Source organism: Anomalospiza imberbis, chromosome 17 (genome assembly GCF_031753505.1).
Source record: "Anomalospiza imberbis isolate Cuckoo-Finch-1a 21T00152 chromosome 17, ASM3175350v1, whole genome shotgun sequence".
Lineage (NCBI taxonomy): Eukaryota > Metazoa > Chordata > Aves > Passeriformes > Viduidae > Anomalospiza > Anomalospiza imberbis.
In genome coordinates this window covers 7,180,885-7,191,159 of record NC_089697.1, presented here as the reverse complement: position 1 = coordinate 7,191,159, position 10,275 = coordinate 7,180,885, and the positions used below count along the sequence as shown (strand labels likewise).

At 54.7% G+C, this 10,275-nt stretch overlaps 1 protein-coding gene across 1 annotated transcript in view; it reads right to left on the bottom strand.

The window, feature by feature from the left end:
* Positions 1 to 4,031: 4,031 nt before the first annotated feature.
* NOL4L (nucleolar protein 4 like) overlaps positions 4,032 to 10,275 on the bottom strand; it is a 59,414-nt gene continuing 53,170 nt past the window's right edge. The window contains 6 exon segments of the mRNA XM_068207709.1: positions 4,032 to 4,781; positions 7,606 to 7,807; positions 8,070 to 8,192; positions 8,280 to 8,471; positions 8,551 to 8,736; positions 9,151 to 9,422. Coding sequence (XP_068063810.1) covers positions 4,582 to 4,781; positions 7,606 to 7,807; positions 8,070 to 8,192; positions 8,280 to 8,471; positions 8,551 to 8,736; positions 9,151 to 9,422 — 1,175 coding nt within the window. The 3' untranslated portion in view covers positions 4,032 to 4,581.

The following is a 10,275-nucleotide window of genomic DNA, read 5'->3' as shown; positions in this document are numbered from 1 at the left end:
CTGGGGCCAGCAGCACCCAGCGGGGCTCGACAGTGGAGGAGAAAGCCCTTTTTGTTATACAGTGTTTATTAAGTAGATTCAGTCTTATATATGATATACAGATTCAAAAGAAAAAAAAAAAAAAAGGATTCCACATACTTATGAAATCAGTGCATTTAGCAAGTAATACCATGGAGATAACAGCTCGATTAACAGCTCATTGGTCTTTGTTAAGTGAGGGGACAGGGAGTTGGCCTGTGCTAATCATTCCACAAACAGAACAGAATTAAGTTGCATCACATATATAATAGACACACATTCTAAGAATTAAAATATTAAGCCACATTTACTGGAAAAATCCACAGTATATAACACAAATAACTCTTATCAAGCTCGTTGAGGAGGAAGTGCTCATCTGCTTAAGAGCCACATGAAGTTGCATAGGTGCCTATCTGCAAAAATATCATTTCCAAAGGAATCAATTGATTAAGCAATAAAGTGTCACCTTAGAAGCTGGATTAAGTGCCATACGCTTTCTATCTGAGCCCTCAGGAAAGCACCAGCTTCCCAAAGAGCCTCTTCTGCCTCGCTGGGAGCCTCCCATGGGACCGCGCTCCCACCTCCACCCCAAGCCAGCAGCCGGCTTGGGTGAGCTCACCCCCTTCCCTAAAGTATTCCCAATTCTGCTCAGGAGTGTTTTCCCCCTGCTCCCCCCACTGCTCCCCTACATCAGCTGGACCCTATGGGCAGCATCGCCCTCCCGCCCGTGTGGGAGGAGGAGGAGGAGGAGGATGGGGAGGCAGCAGCACTGCCCAGATCTGGTGCTTCAGAGCTCCGGATCAGCTCGCAATTGGAATTGCAGCCCATCTGCAAAATTACTGGGGGGAAAAAAATACAACAGCTTGCGCAAAACCCAAAATTGCTTAAAGGGTGTCTGGGTTTGGTGGGGTGTCCCTCGGGGCGGGCGCATGGCGGTGGGTGGGTGAGGCTGTGGCTGGGTTAAGCAGACGAACTGGGTGAGGGGCAGCTTCCTCTTCAACAGCAGGTCTGGCAGAACACACGGGGTCGGGAGTTCTGTACATGTAAACAGTACACTTTCACTGAGTCCAAAATTAGGAGCAAAAATACAAAGGTTCACATTGGTCTTAGGTAGATACAGGCGAAGAACTGAGCTGTGCAGCTCCGAAACAACCGAACAAAAGTTTCTAAAGCACCACTAAATTATATAAAAATCAGACCATGGACGGATTGTAGTTGGTGTCTGGTGAAATACTATGCTACCTTGTAAAAAGTTTTACAAAAAATTACAAATCAAAAGTATATTAACCCTCTGAGTTCAAAGCAGCATTTTTTTTTTTCATGTACTGGTACTAAATCCGACGGCCGCTCCGGGAGGGAAGTGGCCCTTGGGATCGGGGAGGTACAAGTTACATCTGCTCACAACCCTGGGAACGCTCTCCCATAGAGAAACAGCGTCATGGGAACTGCACATCCAGGGTGGGATGGGTGTGTTGAAATAAAATAAAATTAAATTTAAAAAAAAATCTCTTTTTTTCGACCAGTGATCAGCTTTTCTAAACCCAACCCAAGACCATCCAGACCATTTGCTAACCCAGCATTCTCCTTCCACCTCTCAAATATCCAGAAAGCCGGTGTATTCTGCTCCTGCTTGTTCCTTCTTCTTGAGAACCTGGACTAGCAATTCCTGACCCCGTCCTGCCCAGTGAGAGTGCAGGAATGTGGCTGTGAACAGTCCTGGAGCACAGGGAGCCATGGTGGAGCACGGAGCAGCTGCAGAGCATGGAGATGTCTGTGGAGCTCATGCCAAAGGAACCAGAACGCTGTGGCTCACCAAAAAAAAAAAAAAAAAAAAAAAAAAAAAAAAAGGGAAAAACAAAAAAAACAAAGAAGGGTAAAAAAAAAGATCCCTGACAGAAATTCGGAGTCAATCCCGTTTGTTTAACAACTTGTCCCAGATGTGGCTGTCACCAGGGCTTTGGGAATCTGAGTCTGTACCATTCAGCTGCAGGTTATGAACATCAGGTGCTAGGACAGGGCGGTGTTGGGCACCCTCCTTCGCGATGTGGCCTCGGTGTCCTCTACAGCAGTTTGACCATGTGTGAGAGTGAGAGCTCCTGAACTTCCACATGTGCCGAGACAGGTTCAGAGGTGATCAGGAATGACTTGGATAAATGAAACTTAACCCAACTGTGGCTGTTGGTGGTCTGTCCATGTGCCCCCAGGTTACCTCTGTTTCAATACAAACGGATGGCAAACTTATGGCTAAAGGTTCCGCTGCCTCTGCCGAGGAGGGAGGCACCGGCGTGGGTGGGAGACCACGGAGAGGGAGAATCCCAGGACAGCGATTGTCTCTGCCTCTCCTGCCTGAATGGTAAGACTTTCACAAATGGCTGCAGTTACAGATTTTGTCAAAGGTTTGTTACTTCATGGTATTCACACAAAAATAAATATTTACATAAATTCCAAGTATGGGAGGATGCAGTGGACAAATCAAGCAGGCTTCCGAAGTGCTGGGGAAAGCATTAAGTCTAAGCCCTGGCTGGGGGGCTGGCATCCCCGGGGCCCCCTCCCCATGCTCCGCTGCTGCGGGCAGGAGGGGATGGGTGTGGCCACGATGCTCCTGGTTCCAGCATCAGGTCAGGTCTAAGAGCCACCATCACCTCATCTCTGCACTGACCCCTCAGCTGCACCCATGGCGAGGGGCTGGGTCCCTTTTCTCCAAATGCTACGGAAAGTTTAAGGTTTGGGGAAAACAGTCAATGCAACGGCTGATCCCTTCTGCTGTGGGGCCAGGCACACCTGGCCTCAGGAGCCAGCAGCTTTTTCTGTTCTGAGACTAAGAGCAGGGTAAAGTTTTGCTTTTCTTCCAGTGTGTGGAGCATCATGGGGTACAGAGGGTACAGGGGAACTGCCCGGGCCTGCTCCTGGCCAGACTGGCAGCTGCTCAAGCCTGTGCCACCAGTGTTGGCCCCCGGAGGGGCAGCCTCCAGCCGCTGGCTCCGAGTGGCCAAAAAATAAGATTAAAACTAGCTCCAAACCAAGAAAGTTTCTACCTACAAAACAGCTTTACACTTATCGAGTTTCTATCTCATGGTGTGGACTTCAGCCAAGCAGGGGGGCTGCGGGGGACAGGGAGCAGCGGGACCCTCGCTGGTCTCTGCACAGCTCCAGAGCACGTTGCATTGCTGGGCTGGGCTCAGCACCCCTGGCTGGAGCGAGGTCCCTGGGTTAGCAGCACTGGCAGTAGGTATTGCACTGAGCAAAACGAAGTGCATCGTTGTGGGGGGGTGGAAACAGGGCAGAATGGTCATTGGACTACGGTTCTTCCACACTTTGGGAACTGTGGGCTTGTTCCAGGACTGTGAGCAGGGAGGGGGAAGGATCCTGGGCCCCAGAGAGGACTTTGTCAGTTCTGCTGCTCAGTGCTGCCAGTCTCTCCCTCAGAAGCCGGCTGTCACCACTCCAGCTCACCTCTGGGGTGAGCCCTGGGGCTGCCCTGCCTCACACCCCGCGGGACCCGGGCGGTTCATCTCCCGTGCTCCCCGGGGCTGGCTGCAGACGGAGCAGAGCGCACGGCCGGGCGCAGCAGGACCCAGCCGGAGGTTCCAGCCTCCTCGGCACGATCCCCATGTCTGCAACACTCACTGACCCCCAGGACCGGCACCGCCAGTCCTGGAAGAAGCCCACAATGGAGTGTGAGGTAGAGTACGGATGGTGACCGCAATACAGTGTTTCTCAGGTATCTCCTTCCTTTCTTCCTTCCTTCTCTTATCTGCAATGATTTAATGAGTGCGAGACATCCTTCCAGCTGGAGGTCTGCTGAGCTTGCCGAGTCTCTGCGGGAGGTTCAGACCCCCACTGCTGCTACGGGACCTCTTAGAACAAAGGCCTAAGCAGAACGCTTGCGCTGCTGTTCAGCTCCCACCTACGCTCACTGGAGGCTGAGCAGCCTCGATGTCAAGGGCTGGATGGCAAACTTGCTCCCTGTGGGACAAGTGTTCACCAGAGAAACAGGCAGAGCTGCCTGGAAATTAGTAGTGTAGTGATATGGAATGTGTTATTTCACAGGAATAAATTCCTTCTGATCAGACAGACAAAAAACTGGCAATCTGTACAAACTCAAAAGAATCCATTTTCAGAAAAATAAATTACTAAGGGGAGAGGAGGGTCCATTTCTCAATAAATATGTGATTCAGCTCACCTAAGACTTGGAAATTATCCAGGGATGGGAATCTAACATTTGGGTCCACAAAGGTTATTCTAAATACATCTGCAGCCCCAAACCTCCCCAGGCTCCCTTTTGCCCTTCAAAGTCCCACATCCTTCCAAGCTCCAGGGTTGGCTTCTGGTCGGCCGGAGGCACGGGTGTTGTTACGGTTCCAAAACGCGTCCTTGTGCCTGAAGTCCCAGGTGCTTGGAGTGTAAAAGAAAACAGGTCTTTTGGATCCCACCTTCTAAAACTACATGTGCCCACCACGTGGCGGGAGGACGATGGTGGTCCTGAGCAGGACACCGCTGGGAGCCTCTTTCTAGCAGGTATAAATTGTCTTGTTGTCCGAGGAGCGATGCAGACACGGGGAGTCAGTTCTGCTGTAAAATGAGGTTTTCCAGTTCGTCTGCAGAGCGGAGCAGGAACGCCGCCGACTCCCGGTATCCGGCGATGAGCTGCCGCACGGCGCTGATCTCCGTGGGGCTGAGCTGGGCTGCCTGCATGCCCCGGCTGGTGCTGTTGGAGGGGGCTGTGCTGGAGGCCCCACCTTTCATGCTGAGATCGGTCGGACCTGCCAAGGAAAAGTGAGAGGGAAGCTCAGGCATAGCAACCTTTTCCATGCTCATCCTGTTGTGATTCCAGACCTCTGCACCACTTGGAAGGTCCCCACAGTGCCCAGATAATGTGAGGAGCTCCCGCTCCCACAGACACCAGAGCAGCCACTCACTGCCTCTGCAACAGGAACACAGGTCCAGAGGAGCCCACAGAGACGCTACAAAGTTTGGAGCACCTCTGCTAGGGAGACAGGCTGAGGGAATTGGGGTTGTTCAGCCTGGAGAAGAGAAAGCTCTGGGGAGACCTCAGAGTTCCTTTCAGTGCCTAAAGGGGCTCCACGAGAGCTGGAGAAGGACTTTGGACAAGGGCATGGAATGACAGAACAAGGGGCAATGGCTTCAACCTTACAGAGGGCAGGCTTAGATGGGATACTGGGAAGAAATTCTTCCCTGTGAGATCGGTGAGTTTCTGGCACAGGTTGCACAGAGAAGCTGTGGCTGCCCCATCCCTGGAAGTGTCCAAGGCCAGGTTGGACAGGGCTTGGAGCAATCTGCTCTAGTGGAAAGTGTCCCTGCCTGTGGCAGGGGGTTGGAGTGAAGTCAACTTCAAGGCTTCTTCCAAACCAAACAATTCTGCGATTCTATAAAGAGGTCTCAGAGCCAATATGACAAAAATCCCATCCTGCAGCCTGGATCACAGCTCTGTGAAGAGAGGGTCTGCTGGGATGCAAGCCAGCTCCCGTTGGCACCTGCACCATCAAAATCACCTTACAGGTTCCTGTTTTCCCTCTGCATATGGGGACTAACATCCCACAAGGGCCGTGCTTCCCTGGTTTATCTTGATGAGTGACCCCAGAAAGTTAAGGCAGGGGAAAGAGTGGACTCAGCTTCATGTTGGACTAAGTAAGAGAAGCAAAACAAAGAGCAAGAAACACACAATCAATTGGAAATGAAGAGAAAAGTGCCAAGAGATGTATTAGAGATGTGATAGTAGTGAGGGAGAGGAGGCTGCTGAGGCTGCAGCCTGGAGGGAAGGAGGGAGGACACTGAACTAACCCCTGGACTGTGAGCTAAGTGCTGCAGGCGGATGCAGCAGTTGGTGATGCTGGAGAAAGGCTTTGGGACGGCTGAGCCCCTGCTGGGTGGCCTGATGCAGCCATGGGACACCAGGCACATGGAGCAAGGACTGAGTGTTGTGGCTGTTTGCAAACCAGGATGGGAGAATTCAGCTGCCCCCGCGTCCAGGTGGGTGGCACTGGTGATGGTGGCAGGGAGGGAAGCTCATTGCCCCGGGTGGAATAGAAAGCATTCAAGGAAAGCAATGCTGGAGCTGCGGGAGGAGCAGCACCAGCAGAAGTGTTCCATGCCAAGAGAACCAGAGCTTCAAAGCGGGGGAGGAGGAGGAGAAGGAGGAGGAGGAGGAGAAGAAGGAGGAGGCTCTCATGCGAAAGCAATTTCACTGGGCAGAAAAGGCAGCAGTAAACTGAGCCTGAGCTTGTTTCCCGGCTCACCAAGGGGGAAGGAACTGGGAACAGGGATGTGGGCTTGAGCAAGAATTGCCTGAGGTGGGGGATGGAGGGTGAAGATGCTTCTGGGCAGCAAAGCCCTGTGGGGCCTCTGCTCAGAGGGAGGAGAAGACACAGCTCCTTGCAGAGTGCTCTTCCCTCCGAAGGACTGGGCAAGAGCTTGGGAAAAAGACAACTGCAAAACAGAGGTTTAAAAAATCCCTAGAAAGAAAGAAGGTGAGGTGTTGCTGGGTGCTGCACCTGGGGCCTGTTTCTTCCTCCAGGGATCTTCCTGCATGTTCACTGTCTCACATGGAGGAGCCGAAGGTGGGTGCCTGGCAGTGGGACTGGGTGCCTGTGCTGCTCTGGGGAGGAACCATTGCTGTGAGGATTAGGTCTCAGCAGCTGGAGGCCGGGACAGGATCTTTATTCAGGGTTAAGAAGCATTAGGAAGGGATGATAAGAGTTAATCCCAGACAGGCATCTCTCAGGCCTCCGGAAATCACATCCTTCCAAATCCTGGCTCCGGTCGGGGTGGGCTGGGGCAGGAGCCCAGAGCGCACCAGGACAGGCAGTGGCAACCTGGGGATTGCAGCAGGCCTGGACAAGGACTGGCAAGGGATCCAGCCCCTCCTGCCACCACTGCTGCAGGACAGAGCCAGAGGGAGCACTTGGTCTCATCCCATACCTCTCGCTCCAGGTGTGGGCGAGTCACGAGGTACCTTGGGGCCTTCCTGTGTGCCCTGCTCTGGCCCAGGATACTCTGCTCTGTTCACTTGCTCCTAATCTCAATCTCTGCCTAAGCTCTCCTTCCACCTTCCTGCCCTGCAGCATCAGTCCTGTTTTCTCAACTGTTCCCAGGCAGTCCCCAGCCCCTCAGAGCCCTCCTGAGCTATGGCTGTGTCCCCCACCCTGTCCCCATCCCCGAGAGCAGAACAGCTCATACCAGCACAAGATCAGGGCAGCGATAGGCGCCCGCCCCTGTTAATAATTAACAGAGAATCTGGTATGAATTCTCCTTTTTTTTTAAGTGACACTCCTTCCCTCCACCAGTGCCACCCAAACCGTCCTTCCAAGTGCAGTTCAACAATTAACCACCTGCTGATGACGTGAGCAGAGCCACCAGACAGAAGGGACAAGAGGGGATTTTGGAGCAGCAGCTCTTTGCAGCCATGAGAATGGTGCTGCCAGGACTGGGAGCTCTGTGGGAGCTGTGGGAGCAGCCCCTGCCTCTCCACCAGCAACCAGCTCAATCCCACAGTGGGGGATGCCAGGAGGCCCTGGGGCACAGGCAAAGCCAGGGTGGGCTCCCCGTGCCCCTGGCACAGCCACTCACCATTACTGTGGTTGCCCGTCTGGAGGGATGCAGGGGGCTGCAGGCTGCCCCCCAGGGACCCGTAGCCACGGTAGCTGTAGTTCAGGCTTCCATTGATGTAGACTGGGTCTTGGGAGTAAGATGAAGCTGGCAGTGAGTAGGAGGAGTGGGTGATGGCTGTGGAGTCTCTGGAGTGCTGCTTGTCTAGAGCGATGGGTTCGTCCTGCACAGGGGAAACACAGACTTACTCCAGCGAGGAGCCTGGCTGTCCTCTGTGGCCAGCAGGATGGACAGTGCAGGGATGCCTGGTGTCCTGTGGCTGCAGTGTGCCCAACCCAAACCAGCATTCCCATCCCCATTGGCCTGAGTCTCAAGACACACCACAGGGTTCTGTTCTGCAGCCCCTCAGACTTTGAGACTTTTGACTCCACCATAGGACACTACCAGTTCTGTTCCCCACCCACCCCCAGCTGCCAGCACTGTACCTGGGAGGTCTGGTAGATCTCCAGCCGCATCCTCTTGGCTGCTTTCCGCGTTTCGCTCTCGCAGGCGGCGGCCAGGATGTTCTCCGCCATGGCTGAGGTCAGGTGAGGCGGCGTGGGCCTGGTCTGCAGGGACACAAGCAGAGAGGATGCTCAGGGATGTGTTGCCCTGGGCACTGGGACTAAGGGCAGGGCACTGGGGTGGCCACTCACCATCTCCATCCCGTTCTTCTTCATGCGGCGGCAGGACTTGAGGTAGGTGCGGATGCGCTTGCGTGCCCGCTCCTGGAACTCGGGGAACTGCCGGCTGCAGGACTCAATGATGGCCTGGATCTTCTCCTTGGGCTGCTTGGAGATGGGAACCATCCGGTCCAGGTTCTCATCCACAAAAAGGCGCACGAACATCTGCAAATGAGAAGACAGGTGGTGGGAACCCTGCGATGAAAGGCAGGCAGGCTCACCCTCCCTGTGGAGCTCTCCTTACATTGAAGGCCTTTAGCCTCTCTGGGTCCATCCCCTCCGAATCATTGATCTTATCATTGTCTTCATGGTCATCGTGGTCATCATCATCTTCATCAGCTGTGGGGGCCCTGCCGACAGTCAGGTCCTCAGGACAGCCGCTCACCTCTGTCTTGATGGAGTCATAGCTGCCAGAGCTGTATGGTGGGGACTGAGAGGAGACAGCGGTTACCACCAGCAGCTCTCACCTCATGCACCTGCCCTTTCTCCATGTCTTGCCATATCTGTCCCCTCTCCTGAAGGTTCCCCTGTAACCCAGGGAGATGAACCCATGGCCAGGCTCCTCTGCGTGTCACCTCCTGCCTGCTTTGGGCAGGGGGGAGCATGGTGACCTCAACAAGCCTGTGATAACCTGGTGGCCCAGTGACAGCCCTGACTGCTGGGACCGAGGCTCTGCCTGATCCTGTGGGAAACATTGCCTGAGCCAGCAAGAATGGGCTCCTTGTCACATGGTGGCTGTGGCACAGCTGGTCAGGGGTGAGGTGAGCCCACTGCAGTGCCCAGCTCTGGGACAGCTGGGGTGTGGGGCATGTCCCTGGCTCTCCCAGAGCATCCCAGGCCGTACCTCTGCTGTGGTCTTCACCCCGTACTTGACCCTGCTGCGCAGCCCGTCGGCACTGCAGCTGTCAGACTGGTAGGAAGGGGTGATGTGGGCAGGCGTGAGCTTGTCGCAGAGGTTGATGGGCTGGTCGTCAGCGGAGGCGGTGAAGTCCATGGGGGCTGTGGTGCCATTGCCGTTCATTTCGGGGAAGGCGCTGTCGCCCTGCGTGCTGCTGGAGGTGGAGGGGTTCAGGGTGGAGGAGCCATTCCCGCTGCAGCTCTCTGACGAGGAGTCATCTGCAAAGAGGGATATGTGTCACACCCATGGCACCCTATGACCACCTTTCCGAAGCTGCTCTGGATTCACTTGGTGGCTGAGTTGCCACTGAGAGCCAGGCTGGCACTGCTGCACTTTGGGCCCTGGGATGCAGCAGATGGAAGTGCAAGTGCTGGTGTCCATGCCTGCAAGACCATTGTCACAGAGATCCACTCCCTCATCCTCAAAGCACACCAGGTGCTGCCGTGCCCCATGCCCGAGCCACCCATCCCTCCGCAGGTGACAGTCCCCACGCCTCCGCCCTTGGCCATGGTGCCTGGGCTTGAATAAGAACTTTGGAATTTGGTCCTTTTCAGTTTCTGTTTGCATTGCAGGGAGGAGAAAGGGGCACTGCCTCTCCCTGCCAAGTCCCCTGCCATCCTCCTGGCCCAGTTTGGGGCTGGGTGCAGTGGGAAGTGGCAAGTTCCAGCACTGGTGGTTAAGGGACATGCAGTTCTGCAGAGTGCTGGGCCATGAGGATGACACACAAGAGCAGGCTCACTTGGGTGGGAAAACCCTGAATCCATGGTGCCTGGAAGCAGCATTAGGAGCTCTGCTCACAGCTGGCACCACCCAGCAAGGTTTCTGCTTGGCATGCTGCTGCAGGGAGGGGACAGGGGCTGCACAATGTCCTTCCTGTCTCACTCAAAGCCCAAGTGACCTATACCCTACATGGACACTCCTGTTCCCAGTTTCCACATGCCCTAGAGCCATCCCCACGGCACATACAAGGCCTTTTCCCCACCACACAAGCAGGTTGGGGCCCTGGCAATGGCAGTGCCACGCACACCCAGCGCACAGATCTTGGCTGCATTCACACCCCAGGCCCTGGCA